Raw genomic sequence first — 21,521 nt, 5'->3', positions numbered from 1 at the left:
TCACTACCAAGAATAAGGAAGTGTATGCATATACTGGTCAGTATATGCTTTCAGCCACACCTCATTCATTTCTTTGTTTTTCTTCACTGTCTGGCATATTACATTCTTCACTTATGTATCTGTTTACTGCCTGTCTCAACTACAGTATGTTTGCAGCCATATCCTTAATGCCCAGAACCATGCCTAGCACATAGTTGCTACTTAGTAACTATTTGTTGAAGGAAAGAAAGGAAGTCAGAAGAGTGGTGGGAAGAAGGGAGGAAAAGGGACAGAAGAAGGAAGAGGAAGTCAAGTGGTTAATTCATGGAAAGACTCACTGCCATTGTCTGCTAGGCCCCCTACCCAGGCCTTCCTAAGCCACCGCCTCCCTGGGAACCTGAGTCTCCCAGGTGGAGCTCAGTGTCGCCCCCTTGTGCTCTTGGAGTATGTTTTAGGGCAGAACTCCAAAATCTCGTTTTTTGGCACTTGTTTCTTTCACAACTTTTGATTTTTAATTTTTCAATATATGACTATTAAACACTTAAACCAGTTGTAAATAAAAGAGAAGGAGTCCTTCTGCCTTCTTCCCCACCCCACCCCCCTTCTCCAGGACCAACTGCACAAATAGTTTGAAATACATCCCCAAAATCTTTAAAAATGGGTGGTTCCCTTCAGTGAAGTTTAGCCACATGCTGTTCTAATCTAGCAGCTGCGCCTGTGCCCCTGCGGCTATGGATGGGCCCTCATGTTCCCTGGAGGCCACTACTTCATGTCAGCATATTCACATCCATGCCTTAGAGTACACGGTTCTATTAGACCTCCCCACCGAGTTTCCATCTGTGGACAAAGAACACCTCTGACTTATCCCTTGTGAGCCATACAGCAGGGCAAGGCTTTCTAGAATTCTGTCAACCTAGGCTGGGCAATAGGAAATGTTTTTAAGCCAATATTAGCCATAACAGAACATTTTCTTCTAGGAAGAGGCTCAGTCTTTCACCCCTAGGACGTTTTGTTCTGACAGCCTGATAATTTTTCCCACCATCTAGCTTAGATCATATTTGTTATGTTTCCCCTTGTAATTCCTCAAAGATAAAGTGTGAGTATTAAATTATTTATTTGCTGTTGCATACATATGTCACCCTTTAAGGAGAAACTTTAGGCAATGGGGATTAAAAATATAAGTCACAGTTGATATAACCATGTCATGCATCACGTGTGTATGTGCTCAGTCATGTCCAACTCTTTGTGACCCCATGGACTGTAGCCTGCCAGGCTCCTCTGGCCATGGGATTCTCCAGGGAGAATATTGGAGTAGGTTGCCATTTCTTCCTCCAGGGGATCTTCCTAACCCAGGGATCAAACCCAGGTCTCCTACATTGGCAGGCAGGTGGGTTCTTTACCACTGAGCCACCTGGGAAGCCCTTGATATTGTCAGGGATTGGCTTTTAACAATTGTTGAATCTTTTGGGACCCAGCATGATGCCTGGCCCTGCTCCTAGCCCATAACAGATTCTTAGATTCTCACAACTGCGATTGCTATTGAAATCTGGTGTAATATACACACAATATCAGGTCATCAGATGACTCTAGTTATTGAGCAAGGATATTCACCTTGGCATTTTTGTGGGTAATCTGTGTGTTACAGTTAGAAATGTCACATTTTGAAAGAGCATCTTAGTAACCCGAACCCTCTGTTCAGAGCAGCTATTGGCTTCCTAAATTCTACAGCCCAGGGCCATCAGAGGTGTGGAGCAGAATGAGGAGTTCAGATAAGGCTCTCTTTTCCCCCTTTTCAGCTCTTGCTTGGCCCCTTTGCTTCTCTGGCATTTCTCTTCTTTTCCTCATGTCTTTTGCAAGCTTCTGTTCTGTAGTCCCCTTCTGCGGTAGGGGGAAGGTTCTAGTGTCAGGTGCTGAGACAAGTGCTTCCTATGAGCTCCATATTTATGCCCTATGACTGTTATTTGCATGTCACACATGAAAGAGAGTCTCCAAGACTCATGTTTGAAGTATGATTCCTCCCAGGTTTATCTGCTTTTAAATTGTGCTTCCTGATGAGGACCTTAAAGCACCTAAGGCCCAAAGTGACACGTCTGTAATGCTGGGATGTCTGGCACTCTCGTAACACCCCTCACTGCATACTTGTAAACATCTGCCTTGTCCACCTGTGTGGAAGGTTCTCCTCAATGGTGACAGAATTTCACATGCACATTGTCAGTCAATATTCTTTTCATTCCTCAGACGTGTAGAGAGAAGGGAAATGATCTATTGAAAAACAATTGATCATATTGTACCTACTGATATTCTTATCAGACAACTGAGAAGAAAGATGTGGGAGTCACCCTTGCTCTGTGACCTTGGGTGGGTTCCTTGATCTTTTGGTGGCTCAGTTTCCTCATCTGTGAAATGGGTATAATAATGCCTACATCATAGAGTTGTTGAGAGGATTAAGTAAACTACTGTATATATGTGTGTGTGTATATATATATATATATATATATATATATATATATATATATATATGTCTAGAGCCACACCAGACATGTGTAAGGTTTACATACTGGGCTTCCCTGGTAGCTCAGAAGGTAAAGAATCTGCCTGCAATGCAGGAGACTTGGGTTTGATCCCTGGGTTGGGAAGATCCCCTGGAGGAGGGAATGGCACCCCACTCCAGTATTCATGCCTGGAGAATCCCCACAGAGAGAGGAGCCTGTAGGGTTGCAGTCCATGGGGTTGCAAAGAGTCAGACACAGCTGAGTGACTCAGCACACACGGCACAAAGAATAATAATAATGATAACAATAATAACTAATAATAAAGATAATAATAACTTGAATTATTATTATGATCACCGTGAAATCACAGTGAATTTGCCTTTTGCTCAGGAAAGGTCTCCACTGAAATAGAAAAAGCAAAGAGAGTTCTGGCGCCCCCTGCAGGCCCAAATTGCCAGTGACTGCTGGGACTACCCTCTCAAATGATTTCCCTCAAAGAAAATTCCCTCATCCTCTCAATTGGGTGGGATTCCCTGGTGGCTCAGAGGTTAAAGCGTCTGCCCGCAATGTGGGAGGCCTGCGTTCAATTCCTGGGTCGGGAAGATACCCTGGAGAAGGAAATGGCAACCCACTCCAGTATTTTCGCCTGGAGAATCCCATGGATGGAGGAGCCTGATAGGCTACAGTCCACAGGGTCACAAAGAGTCGGACACGACTGAGCGACTTCACTTTCCCTTTCACTTTCCCAATCGGGTGGCAGTTCAGGTCTCCCTTGGACCAAAGGAAGGAAGACTTGAGCTTTGGGTTCTCAGCATCTCCCATCCTCTGTTCTACATCCCAACAAGAAAAACCAGTCTGATCTTCCCAGGAACTGGGGACTTCCATTTTCTGGTCTCAAACTGCACTTCCAAAACAGAGTAAAGCTCAGAAAATTCTCTTCTTTGAGAATTAAACTAGTAAAACTGGCTTAATGGTAGTCCTTTGGAGTCTCTGTATCTTGAACAGAATGGGTGCTCAACAAACACCCATGATGATCCTCTTTGATCCTTAGGCCATCATGGCCTGATTGTTGTTAGGGCCTACAGCGATCATCTTTGGTGTTTCTGATTTTTTCCCCCTTTAAGTGTTATTCTAAAAGGCCCACCCCCAGGCTCGCATTTTCCAGAAGGAGACCACAAGATCCAGTACACAGTCTATGACAGAGCCGAGAACAAGGGCACTTGCCAATTTCGAGTTAAAGTAAGAGGTAAGATGACTGCTTCTTGGCTTTTTTTTTCCCCTCTCTCTTTTTAAGAACAAAGGGAAGCAGAGACTCAAGCTAGAACCTTCTGTGAGTGCCCATTGTCAGAGGAAGACTTGCCAGCTCTGGATTTGCCTCTGATCATGAGGTTAGGGGAAGGGTGCCACTTCACTGCCTAAATTTCACAATTCAAATCTGGATGGGGTTGAGTGCTGGCAGATGATTGAAGGAGTCCAAGAGAGCAGTAAGCTCATCTCACATGAGCCCATCGCTGGCTGTCCCAGAACAATAGTATTTAATAGCTTTTATACTCCTGAGCTTCAGTGACCAGCCAAAGCTTATCTAAGTCCTTCTATGAAGGAGGTTAGGAGCCCCTTAGATAGCCCACCAGCCCGACCGTGTTCTTGGTGTTCCAGAAGCTTTGGGAAAAAAAGGTTTTTAAGGTTTACTTTGAGCTTTATGATTTGGGTAGCTAATAAATAGCCGTCTTTACTCCTTCCTCTTCTGGGTTCAACCTCCTCATCTAGACCACAGGGAGCTGAATCAGTTTATCTCAGTGGTCTTGTTGGTTTGAACAATGACCCTCCCAAGGCCTACCCACTGGCAGATAGCCACACCTGCCCCTCCCTACACACCTGCCCAGTGTAGAAGCTGGTGTTTCTGACTCCCCCTCTCCCTGCTTGCTTTGTGGTGGTGGTGGGGCATTCAGCACTGAGCACCCTCTGGGCTTGTGTCCCACACAGTGAGACGCTGCGGCAAGCTCCACGCCCCGGAGAACGGCTACATGAAGTGCTCCAGTGACGGCGATAATTATGGGGCCGTGTGTGAATTCTCCTGCATTGGAGGCTATGAGCTCCAGGGGAGCTCTGCCCGAGTATGTCAGTCCAACCTGGCTTGGTCTGGCACTGAGCCCTCCTGCACAGGTACGAGGGCAGCTCTCTCTCCAGCCAGCAGCAGACCCTGATGCCCCTTTGGTTCCGGTTTCCAGGACAGGGAGGCTTCTGTTCTATATACTTTGAAAGGTTCAGGGCCAGCCATCTGCATCTGTTGGATGAAAACAGTCTTCCAGTAACTCGGCAGCCCATCTTGCCCACTCTCCTTGTTCACCTCTGCTCATCTACTGATTTATTTCGCATGTCCTCTAAGGAGGAAGCTGGAGGTAGGAGCCCAGGGTTCATTATAAATCAGTGGCATTATGAATTAGCAAAGTCTGCACCCTTGGGACCTCCCTGGCAGTCCAATGGCTAAGACTCTGCGCTCCCAATACAGGGGACCAGGGTTCGATTCCTGATCAGGGAACTAGACCCCACATTGCCACAATGAGGAGTTGCTTGCCACCACTAAAACCTCGTGCAACCCAAACAAAAAAGCATCTGTACTTGCAGCCATGAAATTAAAAGACGCTTATTCCTTGGAAGGAAAGTTATGACCAACCTAGACAGCATATTGAAAAGCAGAGACATTACTTTGCCAACAAAGGTCCGTCTAGCCAAGGCTATGGTTTTTCCAATGGTCATGTATGGATGTGAGAGTTGGACTGCGAAGAAAGCTGAGCACTGAAGAATTGATGCTTTTGAACTGTGGTGTTGGAGAAGACTCTTGAGAGTCCATTGGACTGCAAGAAGATCCAACCAGTCCATCCTAAAGGAGATCAGTCCTGGGTGTTCATTGGAAGGACTGATGCTGAAGCTGAAACTCCAGTACTTTGGCCACCTCATGTGAAGAGTTGACCCATTGGAAAAGACCCTGATGCTGGGAGGGATTGAGGGCAGGAGGAGAAGGGGACGACAGAGGATGAGATGGCTGGATGGCATCACTGACTCGATGGACATGAGTTTAAGTGAACTCCAGGAATTGGTGATGGACAGGGAGGCCTGGCATGCTGTGATTCATGGGGTCACAAAGAGTCGGACACGACTGAGCAACTGAACTGAACTGAACCCTTGTTCCTCTCTTCAAAGCCAGTACGCTACTATGTACAGATGATAGAGCCCCTGCTTTGCAGCACTAGCTGGCAAGTCCTGCAGATCTTGGACCTTCGGGATCTTTCCTCCTAATGTCAAATGAGGAAGCAAATACTCTACCTTCTCCTGGAGCTGTTGAAAGGATGAAATGAGGTCATCTATTGAACAGTGGAATTGAGCAAGGCTTGGCATATGGTCCTGGAGTTGGGAAGATCCCCTGGAGAAGGGAATAGCAACCCGCTCCAGTATTCTAGCCTGGATAACAGTAACAATAATGAAACTAAAACTTTCAGTACCTGTCAGCTGTTATTACTGAGGAACAAAATGTGATATTTGGACTAGCCAGAAAATTCTGGACATGGCTTCTATTTCTGTACTCCACTTTTTCTCATTTCCTAGTACTTTCTCCGGAGAAGGCAATGGCAACCCACTCCAGTACTCTTGCCTGGAAAACTCCATGGACAGAGGAGCCTGGTAGGCTGCAGTCCCTGGGGTCGCTAAGTCGGACACGACTGAGCAACTTCACTTTCACTTTTCACTTTCATGCATTGGAGAAGGAAATGGCAACCCACTCCAGTGTTCTTGCCTGGAGAATCCCAGGGGCAGGGGAGCCTGGTGGGCTGCCGTCTATGGGGTCGCACAGAGTTGGACACAACTGAAGCAACTTAGCAGCAGCAGCAGCAGCAGTAGTACTTTCTCATCTTTATGCTTTCCCTTTAATCTTAGCTGCTCAGAATTAGCTTAGAGAGAGAGAGATGGAGACAGATACATACATCAACAGCTAAATGCCTGAGGCTCTTAGATTTCATTAAAATACAAAGAACATCCCTCTTTCCTTCCCTATCTCATTTCCTGGGGTAGGAGAGTAATGCCCCCCACCTCCAGTACCCCACAAACATATTCACATCGTAATCCCCAGAACCTGTGAATGTATTACCTTATGTAGCCAAAGAGACTTTGAAGTTGTAAATTAAGGATTTTGAGATGAGGGGAAAGCACGTGGATTACCCAGGTGGGCTCGGTGGAATCCCAAGCATCCTTTATAAGAGGGAGGTGGAACTGCTCTCAGAGAGGAGTGAAGTTGGAAGCTGCTACGCTGCTGGCTTTGAAGGTGGAGGAAAGGCTAGGAGCCAAGATTCTGGAAAAAGACAGGGAAACAGATGTTCCCCCAGGGCATGTGGGTTGGGGGCGGCTGGGGAGGGGGCACAGCCCTGCCAACAGCCTTGACTTGACCCCAGTGAAACCCGTTCCAAACTTCGCACTGCCAGAATTGTAAGAGAATGTGTTTTAAGCCACTAGGTTTGTGGTGATGAGTTGACCGCAAGCAAGAGGAAACTAACACGCGTCCCCACTCCCCAACTGAGTGTTCTTTGGGACCACCTCCTGAATAAACTGAAGACTTCTAGCTGAGTCTTTATCTCGGGGTTTACTTCTTACACATATGCTTCTGTGTCTCATCACAGGCTGTATGTATTGAGCCAGAAGCAGTAGAGGGTTTCTGACCTACCTGACTGTTTCTGATTACAGCCATGAATGTCAATGTCGGCGTGAGAACAGCAGCTGCACTTTTGGATCAGTTTTATGAGAAAAGGAGACTGTTCATTGTGTCCACCCCCACAGCCCGAAACCTCCTCTACCGGTTGCAGCTGGGGATGCTGCAGGTGAGTCCTGGCAGCAGGGCCGAGGCAGGAGGGAGACCTCTGAACAGGAAGGGCCCAGCCATTTCATTAAAAAGCAAAGGCTAGATTTAGTTCTTAATCCATTTCCCGGGAACTTTAGGAACTGGCACTTAAGAACTCCCACCATTCATTTCTGGGTCTGGGCTATAACGTAATTAGCATTGACACCCCAGAGCTAACACAATCATCTTCCAAATAATGAGTTGTTTGTCTTCACTAATAAACCTAACTGACATGTTGTCCAGGTTCAGCCAAAGAACAAATTGTCTTTGCTGAACCTGGCCAGGGTATGCCTGGGAGGGAGGCCATCTATCTGTAGTTTACCCAGAAGGCTGACTCAAGAACTGAGAAGAGTCCAGGGGCCCTCAGGCCCCACATGCCACTGCAGGGAACTTCCCCAGCTCCCACAGAGCTCCTCAAAGAGGGGTGAGCATCTTTCAGAAAAGCAGTTCTCTGAACCGTGGTCCATGGACTAGCTGTGTCAGCCTGGGAGCTTGTTAGGAATGCAAATTCTCAAGCCCCCACCCAAGACACACTGGATCAGAAACTACCTGTTAGCAAGACCTCCAGGTGACTCCTTAGAACTTCAGAGTTGAGGGGTGGCTCTTCTAGAAAATGTGCCCTTCTTAGCTGTGTAAGCTTTGTAGCTACAAAATGAGGCAACCAATGTCTTTGGGGAGGGAAAAAAAGCCAGAAACTGAAAGGATTGAATTAGAACTTGCTTGATTTTTGTCCTGAAGCATATTTTGAGAGGAATGTTTCACCCAGGTGGTGCTAGTGGTAAAGAATCTGCCTGCCAGTGCAGGAGATGCAAGAGATGCGGGTTCAATCCCTGGGTTGGGAAGATCCCCTGGAAAAGGAAATGGCAAGCCACTCCAACATCCTTGCCTGGAGAATACCATGGACAGAAGAGTCTGGCGGGCTGTAGTTCATGGGGTCGTAGAGTCAGACACGACTGAGTGCATACTTGTGCACACACGCACACACATACACACACATGACAGTAAACACAACTAGATGTCCAGAACAATCTTGGTTTAATCGAAGGCTACAATTAAACTTTTCAGCTTTAAGACATTGAATAATAAAACTTTGTTTATTCTCCACATGTACTTGGACTTCCCATGAACTCTGAAGAGCCTTATAAAAAGTTTGGGGCTCCCTTGATAGGAACCTAATTTATCTCATCTTTACCTCCAGTCCCTGCCACCTGACCTCCACCTTATGCCCCCTTGTCCCAGCTAGGGGCTTGCTCTTGGGGTAGCACAAGGCCACAACACTCCATCGTGTGGGGAACTGGCCTTGCAGGCTCTATCCCATAACTATACATTTCCCAACCTCTTGCTATTTCCATGGAAAAATAAAAAAGACAAACAACTTGCTTTTTTCTGTTGAGCAAACTATGGCATTTGTAAGTAAAATTGTGTTGACGTGCAGCCAGGGCTTGCTCATTTGTGCGTTCTTTACGGCTGCTTTAGCATCACAGTGGCACCATGGAATAGCATCTAGTGGCACCATTAGAACAGAGACCAGCCATCCCCATGGAACCTACAATCTTTACTCTCTGTCCCTGTACACAAAATGTTTGCTGACCCCTGCCCTAGTCTAGCCTACTCCTTCAGGTACTTGCTAAGTTACTAATCAGCTAGTTGATTAGGATACTTGATATCAAGGTATTGATATGTGACCTCCCCCTTCCAACATATTTACATTGGCATTTTAAGCAGAGCCTTCAAAGAAAGGTTTGATTGCCTTATGTGATTGTTAGAATAATAAAAATGTATATTTCTACCTTTTTTTACATTCTTCTACCACTTCTATCATCCCATACTGAGATATTTCAATGGAACTGTGATAAAAACTTGGTATTCTCATACCTGAGGAGTTTAAACTTTCTTTCTCCCATTTAGTCATCATTCATCTTAAATTACTTTTTTGTTTCCTTATTGCCACTGCCACTACTGATGAGACATCCTGGCATGTGGCTGAGCAGGTCATGGTTCTTGCCAAGGACCAGCTCAGAGGACTGGAACATTTTCTTTAAAAAAAAAAATGAGGTATGGTGGACATCTAACATACTAGTTTCAGATGGACAACATAATGACCCAATATTTGCATATATTGCAAAATGATCATAACAGTAGTCCATTTACCATCCATCACCATACATAGTTACTAAAAATGGTTTTCTTGTGATAAGACCTTTCAGGATCCACTCCCCTAGCTACTCTCAAATATACAATGTAGTTTTATTAACTAGAGTCACCAAGCTGTATATTACATCCCCATAATTGTTTCATTTTATTACTAGAAATTTGTACCTTTTGACCCCCTTCACCCATTTTGCCCAACCCCCAGCCCCCACTTTCGGAAAACGACAATCTGTTCTCTGTATCCATGAGTTCAATTTGTTTTAGTTCTTTGGGTTTTTCTCTTAAGATTGCACATGTAAGAGAGATCATATATTTTCTCTTTGACTTACTTAACATAGTGCTTTCAAGGTACATCCATGTTTCAAATGGCAAGAGTTCATTCCTTTTTGTGGCAGCAGAGATATACTCCCTCGGTGTGGGTAGTGAACTTCTCACATAAAAGGGGCAGCCTCATTCCAGCTGCCAAGTTGTGCTTACTCAGTGAGAATGCCATCTGCTAAGGACCTACAGATCTTTTTTATTTGTGACTTGCCAACTAAATCAGATCAGAGAGGAGCAGCCTTTCCAAATGATCAATCAAAAATAAAATGTACCTTTTTAGCCTGGTATTTCTCCTGGTCTCATTTGTTTTACATTTCAGTGAACATATATTGGGGCTTCCCTGGTGGCTCAGTGGTAAAGAATCTGCCTACAATGCAGGAGACAAGGTTCGATCCCTGGGTCAGGAAAATCCCCAAGAGAAGGAAATGGCAACCCACTCCAGTATTCTTGCCTGGAGAATCCTATGGACAGAGGAGTCTGCCAAGCTATAGTCCATGGGAATCACAAGAGTCAGACAGTGAAGTGAAGTGAAGTCGCTCAGTCGTGTCCGACTCTTTGCGACCCCGTGGGCTGTAGCCCACCAGGCCTCTCCATCCAAGGGATTCTCCAGGCAAGAATACTGGAGTGGGTTGCCATTTCCTTCTCCAGAGGATCTTCCCGACCCAGGGATCGAACCCAGGTCTCCTGCATTGCAGGCAGACGCTTTAACCTCTGAGCCGCCAGGGAAGCCCGACTTACTGTCTTAGCCTTAGTGACTAAACAACAAGAATAAATACTGCATTTTATATATATCATTTTCTTCATCAAGGGACATTGAGGTTGTTTCCATAGCTTGACTATTGTAAATAATGCTGCAGAGAACATGGGGGTGCTTATATCTTTTCAAGCTAGTGTTTTTCTTTGGATAAATATGCAGAAGTAGAATTGCTGGATCATGTGGTAGTTCTATTTTTATTTTTTAAAATATGAATTTATTTATTTCAATTGGAGGTTAATTACTTTACAATATTGTATTGGTTTTGCCATACATCAACATGAATCCGCCACAGGTATACACACAATGTCCCCTGATGAAGAAAATGATATATATAAAATGCAGTATTTGTTCTTGTTGTTTAGCTACTAAGGCTAAGACACTAAGTTGTCTGACTCTTGTGACTCCCATGGACTATAGCTTGCCAGACTCCTCTGTCCATAGGATTCTCCAGGCAAGAATACTGGAGTGGGTTGCCATTTTCTTGGATGTGAGGGCGATCTGGTTGTGACATCTGTCACCCCATTGATCGCCAGGGTTGATTCAGCTGATCTGGCTGGCTAGGCGAGTGTCCCCTTCCTCCCTCACCACTCCATGTGCGTCCCTCCCAAAGCTGCGCCCTTGGTTGAAGAGGACGACCATCCCCGATAGAGGAGGACTGGTCTTTGGTCAAGGGTATACAAGTAGCTGCACTCCCCTGCTAGAACCTCCAAACAAGCTCTCAAGGTAGTTCTATTTTTAATTTTTTTGAGTCATTGCCTTACTGTTTGCCCTAGTGGCTGTACCCATTTACATTCTCACCAACAGTACATCAGTTTACTTCAGTTGCTCAGTCATATCTGACTCTTTGTGACCCCATGGACTGCAGCACGCCAGGCTTCGCTGTCCATTACCAACTCCCGAAGCTTACTCAAACTCATGTCCATTGAGTCGGTGATGCCATCCAACCATCTCATCCTCTGTCGTTCTCTTTTCCCACCTTCAGTCTTTCCCAGCATCAGGATCTTTTCCCAAGAGTCAGTTCTTCACATCAGGTGGCTAAAGTATTTGAGTTTCAGCTTCAGCATCAGTCCTTCCAATGAATATTCTGGACTGATTTCCTTTAGGATGGACTGGCTGGATCTCCTTGCTGTCCAAGGGACTCTCAAGAGTCTTCTCCAACACCACAGTTCAAAACCATCAGTTCTTCAGGGCTCAGCTTTATAGTTCAACTCTCACATCCACAAATGACTACTGGAAAAACCAAAGCTTTGACTAGACGGACCTTTGTTGGCAAAGTAATGTCTCTGCTTTTTAATATGCTGTCTATGTTGGTCATAACTTTTCTTCCAAGGATCAAGCATCCTTTAATTTCATGGCTGCAGTCACTATCTTTGGTGATTTTGGAGCCCCCCCCCCAAAAAAAAAGTCTCTCACTGTTTCCATTGTTTCCCCATCTATTTGCCATGAAGTGATGGGACCAGATGCCATGATCTTATTTTCCTGAATGTTGAGTTTTAAGCCAACTCTTTCATTCTCTTCTTTCAGTTTCATCAAGAGTCTCTTTAGTTCTTCTTTGCTTTCTGCCATAAGGGTGGTGTCATCTGCGTATCTGAAGTTATTGATATTTCTCCCCACAGTTTTGATTCCAGCTTGCACTTCATCCAGCCCAGCGTTTCTCATGATGTACTCTGCATACATTAAATAAGCAGGGTGACAATATACAGCCTTTATGTACACCTTTCCCGATTTGGAACTTGTCTATTGTTCCATGTCCAGTTCTAACGATTTCTTCCTGACCTGCATACAGATTTCTCAGGAGGCAGGTCAGGTGGTCTGGTATTCTCATCTCTTGAAGAATTTTCCACAGTTTGTTGTGATCCACATAGTCAAAGGCTTTGGCATAGTCAATAAAACAGAAGTAGATGTTTTTCTGGGAACTCTCTTGCTTTTTTGATGATCAAACAGATGTTGGGAATTTGACCATTGCTTCCTCTGCCTTTTCTTAATCCAACTTGAACATCTGGAAGTTCACCTACTGTTGAAGCCTGGCTTGGAGAATTTTGAGCATTATTTTGCTAGTGTATGAGATGAGTGCAGTTGTGCGGTAGTTTGAGAATTTTCTGGGGCATTGCCTTTCTTTGGAATTGGAATGAAAACTGACCTTTTCCAGTCCTGTGGCCACTGCTGAGTTTTCCAAATTTGCTGCTGTATTGAGTGCAGCACTTTCACAGCATCATCTTTCAGGATTTGAAATAGCTCAACTGGAATTTTATCACCTCCACTAGTTGTTTTTTAGTGATGGCTCCTAAGGCCCACTTGACTTCACATTCCGGGATGTCTGGCTCTAGGTGAGTGATCACACCATCGTGATGATCAGTACATGAGCTTTCCATTTTCTGTATGTCCTCAATGGCATTTGCTACATGTCTTTTTTCTTTCCCCCTTTTGTAGCACTGGTTATTAAGACTGAATCCCTATCAGTATTTGTAGACTGTCAGTAGTCATGTATGGATGTGAGAATGCTTTTGAACTGTGGTGTTGGAGAAGACTCTTGAGAGTCTCTTGGACTGCAAAGCGATCCAACCAGTCCATCCTAAAAGAAATCAGTCCTGAATATTCATTGAAAGTACTGATGCTAAAGCTGAAACTCCAATACTTCGGCCATCTAGTGTGAAGAACTGACTCATTTGAAAAGACCCGGATGCTGGGAAAGATTGAGGGCTGGAGGAGAAGGGGACAACAGAGGATGAGATGGTTGGATGGCATCACTGACTCAATAGACATGAGTTTTTGAGTAAGCTCTGGGAGTTGGTGATGGACAGGGAAGCCTGGCGTGCTGCAGTCCATGGGGTCGCCAAGAGTCGGAAATGACTCTGTGACTGAACTGAACTGAAACAATGGGGAACTGAAGCATCAAAGCAAACACATTAAAGATCATACATAATAGATAAACCCTTAAATTTTCTTATTCCCTATATTATTATTCCCCTTATTATTTGTTTGCTTAAGTAATTCAGTGCATACTGATAGCTTCAGATGTCGAATTCGTGATCTCCAAAGAAGATTTAGCTTTGGGACCAGGGACCAGGCTTGATCACTCAAGAGCTTTTGTGTAGCAGAGTTTTATTAAAGTATGAAAACAGAGAAAGCTTCTGACATAGACATCAGAGGGGAACAGAGAGTGCCCCCCTTGCTAGTCTTAGCAAGGGAGTTATATACGTTTTTAATTGGTTATTGCAGGAAATCAAAAGAATGTCTCAAGGTTGTAAAGGTCTTACCAGACTCACTCCCACAATATACATTTTAAGATAATGGGATTAGAAATAACAATAGAAAGATTTTACCACAGCTGCTCCCATAATATACATTTTTAAATGACAGGATTAGTCAGAAGGTTCTCAAAAGGGAGAAACATGTCCTCAAGCAGGATACATTGTTTTTATATAATCATTGGTAGAATTTAAGGGAAAACATATCCTTAAGCAATATGAGTTGTTTTGTTGTGTAATCATCTGCTCTGGGCTTAAAGGGAAAAACCCTTTGTCTTTTTCTCCTCCTTGAAAACTCCAGAGCCCTTTCTCCTCCTCAGGACGTCTTATCAGCCTACCTAGGAACTGACTCTCAATACTTAACCAAAACTGAATTCTTTATGAAACATTTTTGCATAGGCTGCAGATCTTTCTGTGCCTTTATCTTTTGTTTGATTCCCAGCAATTCTGCCTGAATAGCTCTATCTTCTGGTGCCATCTCCTGGGCTTTCTTAAAGTCAGGCAATGCTTGATCATATTCTTTGAATCCTGGCCACCCTTGGGCTTTATGGTACAATGCCTCGGAGTCTGTTTCAAGGACCTCCAAGCAACTGTCAACCACTCCCTGCCAATCAGACATTTTCAGTGGACATCTTCAGTTTGCAAGCTCCAATATTCAGCACACAGCTTAAAGCAACAGGCTGCAGCTTTGATCCACGTGCTTTCTCAATTGCAACTTTCGTGCCTTCCACATACCTTAAAACTTTGGTGTTTTTTTTTTTTTTTTTTAATGGCCATCTCTCAGTTCTGGGATTTGAATAAAGAATTTCCAATGTTTTTAAGTCTTCTGTTACTGATCATATTTCATCTACATCTGTTAAATCTACATCTGCATCCTCAGAAATCTCGATGACTGTCACCAGAACTATCTTGGGGGAATAATCCCTAATCATCCCCTTCCTTCAGTTCTCTGCATTCTGCAATAATGCACAATTTGGCAGTTTTTTGACCTTTCATCTCCATGTTTTCCCAAATCCTTGCCACAACGATTCCTTTCATCACCTGCCCAAACACCACGTGTTTCCCATGAGTGAGGAGTCTGAACTGTCATGATGAAGAACTGAGAATTGCTTGTCTTGCAGCCTACGTTTGCCAGGCTCAGTAATTCCCCCTCATTATGCTGATAATGGAAGTTATCATCTTCAAATTTTTCATCATATTTTCTCCACCTGTCCCATTCTAACTGGAGAAGTCTCCACCCTGAATCATAAATTACTTGATTTGATGAAAAAGGCATCCTTTCAATTTCACCACTTTCCTGGTGGCTCAGACAGTAAAGCGTCTGCCTATAATCTGGGAGACCCAGGTTCAATTCCTGGGTCGGGAAGATCCCTTGGAGAAGGAAATGGCAACCCACTCCAGTACTCTTGCCTGGAAAATCCCATGGATGGAGGAGGCTGACAGGCTACAGTCCATGGGATCGCAAAGAGTCAGACACGACTGAGCGACTTTTTTTTTTTTTCCAAATAGAGGAGTTTCCCAGTAGTGAGTCCAATGCCTGTTTCTCCTGTACCTGACTGCTAAGTCACTTCAGTCATGCCCAACTCTTTGCGACCCCATGGACTGTAGTCCACCAGGCTCCTCTGTCCATGGGATTTTCCAGGCAAGAGTACTGGAGTAGGTTGACATTTCCTTCTCCAAGGGAATCTTCCTGACCCAGGGATTGAACTCACATCTGTTATGTCTCCTGCACTGGCAGGAGTTCTTTACCACTACCACCACCTGGGTTAGTGTTCTGTACACAATTTTGCTGTACACAATGCTTGAAAAATTTCTGCAGTTTTGGGCATAATATCTGCAAGCAATTTTAAGGCAATTAGACCATCTTGTTCCCCTCCAGTATCCAGATTGAAGAAGACTACAGGGTTACTGGGGTTGGAGTGCTTAACAGGGGTGAGGAGGAGACAAGTGCAACATTGTGGCCCAAAGACACCATTTGCAAGTGACTCAGAGCACTTCACGGAGAAGGCTTTGGCACCCCAGTCCAGTACTCTTGCCTGGAAAATCCCATGGACGGAGGAGCCTGGTGGGCTGCAGTCCATGGGGTCGCTAAGACTCGGACATGACTGAGCGACTTCACTTTCACTTTTCACTTTCATGCACTGGAGAAGGAAATAGCAACCCACTCCAGTGTTCTTGCCTGGAGAATCCCAGGGATAGGGGAGCCTGGTTGGCTGCTGGCTATGGGGTCGCACAGAGTTGGACACGACTGAAGTGACTTAGCAGCAGCAGCAGAGCACTGCATGGCCACAGCCCAGCACACTGCATCCATGTAGACCAGCTGTGCTGTTATGTGTCTCTTTAATGATGGCCCTTCTAATAGGCATTTGGTATTATCTTATGATTTTGATTTGCTTTTTAATGACTAGTAATATTTAGCATCTTTTCATGTATCTGTTGGCCTTTCATATATTTTCTTTGGAGAGATGTCTATTCAGGCCTTTTGACCATTTTAAAATTGAATTATTTATTTGCTGTTGAGTTAAATGAGTTCTTTAGAGATTCTGGATATTAATCCCTTATCAGATAAATGGCTTGCAAGTGTCTTTTGTTCCCATTTTGTAGGTTGTCTTTATACTTGATAGTTTCTCTTACTATGCAGAAGCTTCTTAGCTTCATGTAATCCCACTTGTTTTTTGTTTTTTCATTTTGTTGCTAGTGCTTAAGGTGTCACATCCAAAAATCATTGCCGAGAGGTATATCAAGGACCTCTTTTTCCTGTGTTTTCATCTCGGAATTTCATAGTTTCATATCTTCTATTTAAGTCTCTAATCCATTTCAAGTTCATTTTTGTAAGTAGTATAACCTAAGGTGTTAGTTTCATTTTTTATGTGTGAATATCCAGTTTCTTCAGCACTAGTTGTTAAAAAGACTGACTTTTCTCTATTGAGTATTCTTGGCTCTTTTGTCAAATACAAGTTGACTATATATCCTTGAGTTTATTTCTGGGCTCCCAATTCTGTCCCATTTGCTTTTTTTTTGGCGGGGGCGGGATGCGTTTTTATGCCAGTACTATACTGTGTGCAGGTCAGGAAGCAACAGTTAGAATTGGACATGGGACAATAGACTGGTTCCAAATAGGAAAAGGAGTACGTCAAGGTTGTATATTGTCACCCTGCTTATTTAAATGTTTGGTAATGTTCATTAGTGAAGCTATCTGGTCCTGGGTTTACTTCATTGGGAGATTTTTAAATTTTTTTATTATTTTATTGATTTAATCTCCTTACTAGTAATTGATCTATTCAGACTTTCCATTCCCTCATGATTCACTCTTGATTGTTTTTATGTTTCTAAGAATTTTTCCACTTCTAGGTTGTCGAATTATTGGCATAGAGCTATTCATAATAGCCTCTTAGGAACTTTGTATTTCTGTTGTATCAGTTGTAATGTCTCCTTTGACATTTACAATTTTGTTGATTTAGTTTTTTCCTTAGTTTAACTAAAGGAGTGTCAATTTTGTTTATCTTTCAAAGAACCAACTCTTAGTTTGGTTAATCTTTTCTACTGTTTTTCTGTTCTCAGTTTCATTTATTTCCGTTCTAATCTTTATTTCCTTCCCTCTGCTAATTGTGGGTTCAGTTTCTTTCTCTAGCTCCTTAAGGCATAATTAGGTTGTTAATTTGGGAAATTTCTTGCTTTTTAATGTTGATTTTTATTGTTGTGCAATTAAGTTTTCATATGTTGTCTCCATTTTTGTGTCAAGATACTTTATTTCCCCTTTAATTTCTTCCTGATCCATATGTTATTCAGGAGAGTGTTGTTTAATTTCCATGTATTTGCGAATTTTCAGTTTCTTCTTGTTATTGATTTCTTATTTTGTACCACTGTGGTCAGAGAAGATACTTGGTATAATTTCAGTCTTCTTAAATTTTCTAAGACTTGTTTATTTAGTGGCCTAACATATGGTCTGGAGAAGGAAATGGCGACCCACTCCAGTATTCTTGCCTGGAGAATCCTGTGGATGGAGGAGACTGGTGGGCTGCTGTCCATAGGGTCGCACAGAGTTGGACACGACTGACGCAACTTAGCATGCACGCGTGCATTGGAGAAGGAAATGGCAACCCACTCCAGTATTCTTGCCTGGAGAATCCCAGGGAGCCTGGTGGGCTGCTATCCATGGGGTTGCACAGAGTCTGACATGACTGAAGCGACTTAGCAGCAGCAGCAGCAGCAACATATGGTCTGTTCTAGAAAATGTTTCATGTGCACTTGAGAAGAATGTGTATTCTGCTGATGTTGGATAGACTATTCTGTGTATGTCTGTTTTGTATATTTGGTCTATGCATGCTAACTACCTTCAGTCATGTCTGACTCTTTGTGAACCTATGGACTATAGCCTGACAGCCTCCTCTGTCCATTGGATTCTACAGGCAAGAATACTGGAGTGGGTTGCCATGTGCTCTTCCAGGGGATCTTCCTGACCAGGCATCAAACCCTTGTCTCTTATGTCTCCTGCATTGGCAGATGAGTTCTTTACCACTAGTGCCAGCTGAGAAGCCCCTTTTGGTCTATGAAGTGAAAGTGAAGTCGCTCAGTCGTGTCCGACTCTTTGTGACCCATGGACTGTAGGCCACCAAGCTCCTCCGTCCATGGGATTCTCCAGGCAAGAATACTGGACTGGGGTGCCATTTCCTTCTCCAGGGGATCTTCCCGACCCAGGGATCGCACCCAGGTCTCCCACATTGCAGGGAGACGTTTTAACCTCTGCACCACCAGGGAAGCCAGAGTTGTTCAAAAATGCTGTTTCTTTATTGATTCTGTCTAGATGATCTATCCATTGTTGAGAGTTGGGTATTAAAGTCCTGTTTATTTCTCCTTTTAGGTCTATCAGTTTTTGCTTTATGAATCTCAGTTTTCCAATATTGGGCACATAAATATGATCATTATAACTTATTGATGTATTGATCCTATCATCATTATATAATGACCTTCTTTGTTTCCTTTTACCATTTTTAAAATTAAAGCCTATTTTGTCTGATATAACTACTCCTGACTTTTTTGGGTTGTTTGCTTAAAATATTTTTCCATTCCTTTACATTTCTTTTGTATGTCTTGAAGGCCAAAATGATTCTTGCAATGAGCATATCATTGGATCTTTTATAAAAATCCATTTATCCATTTGGTTTCTCATTTAAAGAACTGGATCCATTTACATTTAAAGTTATTATTGATAAATAAGAAGATACTGCCATTTTGTTAATTGTTTTCTGGTTGTTTTATAGATCAGCTGTTTCTTCTTTTCTTTCATTGTGTTTTGATGTTGTGTGGTATTAGTATGCTTTGACTTTATCATACTTTTTTGTAATTCAGGTTTTTCCCTTCTTGTTACCATATGAGTGTGCGTTTTAAGTCACTTCAGTCATGTCTGATTCTTTGTTACCCTATAGACCATAGCCCATCAGGCTCCTCTGTCCATGGGATTCTCCAGGCAAAAATACTGGATTGGGTTCCATGCCCTCCTTTAGGGGATCTTTCCAACCCAGGGATCGAACCCACATCTCTTATGTCTCCTGCATTGGCAGGCAGGTTCTTTACCACTAGCACCACCTAAGAAGCTGTTACCATGAGGCTTACATTAAAAAAAAAAAACCTTAAAATTATAACACACTATTTTAAACTAATACCAACTTAATTTCAATCAAATCCTAAGCTTTATACTTTAAATTATACTCCCTTCCCATTTTAGGTTATTGATGTTACAATTTACATAGTTTTTAATATTGTATACCTCAGATTATTGGAATTTTAGTTATTTTTACCATGTTAGGTATTTTTTTTAACTAAGTTTCTGTATCTTTAAAAAAATGTTTTATATTAGATTATAGTTGATTAACAATGTTAGTTTCAGATGAACAGCAAAGTAATGCAGTTATATATATACATATACATGTATCTACTCTTTTTCAAATTCTTTTCCCACTTAGGTTATTACAAAAAATTGAGCAGAGTTCCCTGTGCTATACAATAGGTCCTTGTTGATTATATATTTTAAATATAGCAGTGTGTACCTGTCAAACCCCTGCTGTCTCCCCTCCCTGCCCTTCACCCTGATAACCATAGTTCATTCTCTGAGTCTGCTTCTGCTTTGCATATTGAGTTCCTTTGTGTCACTTTTTAAGATTCTGCATACTAGTGATGTCATGTATTTGTCTTTCTCTTTCTGACTTTCTATGATAAACTCCAGGTCCATCCATGTTTCTGCAAATGGCATTATTGCATTCTTTTTATGCCTGAATAAGATTCCATTGTATATATGTACCACATCTTTATCCATTCATCAGTGGACATTTAGGTTACTTCCATGTCTTGGATATTGTAGATAGTGCTGCAATGAACATTGTGGTGTGTGTATCCTTTTAAATCATGTTTTTCTTTTGATGTATGCCCACGACTGATGTGACTTAGCAGCAGCAGCAGGAGTATCACTATTTTTAGTTTTTTAAGAAACCTCCACACTGTTCTCCATAATCCCTGTACCAATTTAAATTCCCACCAACAGTGTAGGAAGGTTCCAATTTCTCCACACTCTCTCTGACATTTATTATTTGTAGACTTTTTATTCCTAGATTTTTTTTAAGAGCCTCCATACAGTTCTCCATAGTGGCTATATCAATTTACATTCCCACCAATAGTACAAGAGGGTTCCCTTTTCTCCATATCTTCTCTAGCATTTATTGTTTGTAGATTTTTTTGATGATGGCCATTCTGATCAGTGTGAAGTGATACCTCACTGTAATTTTGACTTGCATTTTTATAGTAATGAGCAATGTTGAGCATCTTTTCATGTGTTTATTGACCATCTGTATGTCTTCTTTGAAGAAATGTCTGTTTAGGTCTTCTGCCCATTTTTTGATTGTGCTGTTTGTTTTTTTTTATCTTGAGTTGTATGAGCTGTTTGCTATTTTGAATATTAACCCCTTGTCAGTTGGCCTTGTTTGCAAATATTTTCTCCCATTCTGTAGGTTGTCTTCTCATTTTGCTGGTGGTTTCCTTTGCTGCACAAAAGCTTATAAATTGGATTAGGTTCCATTTGTTTATTTTTGCTTTATTTCTTTTGCCTTGGGAGACTGATCTAAGAAAACATTTCTATGATCTATGTCGAAGAAGGTGCACTTGAGAAGAATGTGTTTTCTACTGCTTTTGGATGAAATGCTACATGAATATCAGTTCCATCTGGTCTAATGTATCATTTAAGGCCTGGGTTTCTTTATTGATTTTCTGTCTGGATAATCTATCCATTGATGAAATTGGGGTGTGAAAGTCCCCCACTATTATTGTGTTACTGTCAATTTCTCCTTTTATGTCTATTAGTATTTGTCTTATATATTGAGGTGCTCTCTATCTGTGCATCCATTCTTTTTCTGAGATCTTGAATTATCTTTACCATCATTACTCTGAATTGTTTTTCAGGCAGATTGCCTATCTCCATTTCACTTATTTGTTCTTCTGGAGTTTTATCTTGTTCCTTCATCTGGGACATATACCTCTGCTGTCTCATTTTGTCTAATTTTCTGATTGCAGTTTCCACTCTGCAGACTACAGGCTGTAGTTCTTCTTGCTTCTGTCTGTCCGCTTATGAATGAGGCAGTCTAAGAGGATTGTGTAGGTTTCCTGGTGGGAGGGATTAGTTCCTGCCCACTGGTAGGTGG

General features: G+C 42.7%; 1 protein-coding gene and 1 pseudogene across 2 annotated transcripts in view; one reads left to right on the top strand and one right to left on the bottom strand.

The window, feature by feature from the left end:
* Positions 1–21,521, top strand: part of SRPX (sushi repeat containing protein X-linked) — a 171,034-nt gene that overhangs the window by 92,038 nt on the left and 57,475 nt on the right. For both annotated transcript variants that reach the window (XM_070289887.1, XM_070289888.1), the window contains 3 exons: positions 3,596–3,717; positions 4,455–4,634; positions 7,203–7,336. In XM_070289887.1, coding sequence (XP_070145988.1) covers positions 3,596–3,717; positions 4,455–4,634; positions 7,203–7,336 — 436 coding nt within the window. The remainder of the gene's footprint in view (positions 1–3,595; positions 3,718–4,454; positions 4,635–7,202; positions 7,337–21,521) is intronic.
* LOC138930079 (peptidyl-prolyl cis-trans isomerase D-like) lies at positions 14,193–21,370 on the bottom strand (annotated as a pseudogene).

Source organism: Ovis canadensis, chromosome X, assembly GCF_042477335.2.
Source record: "Ovis canadensis isolate MfBH-ARS-UI-01 breed Bighorn chromosome X, ARS-UI_OviCan_v2, whole genome shotgun sequence".
Classification (NCBI taxonomy): domain Eukaryota; kingdom Metazoa; phylum Chordata; class Mammalia; order Artiodactyla; family Bovidae; genus Ovis; species Ovis canadensis.
The sequence above is the reverse complement of the archived record's forward strand: the minus strand, read 5'-3'. Positions and strand labels throughout refer to the sequence as shown.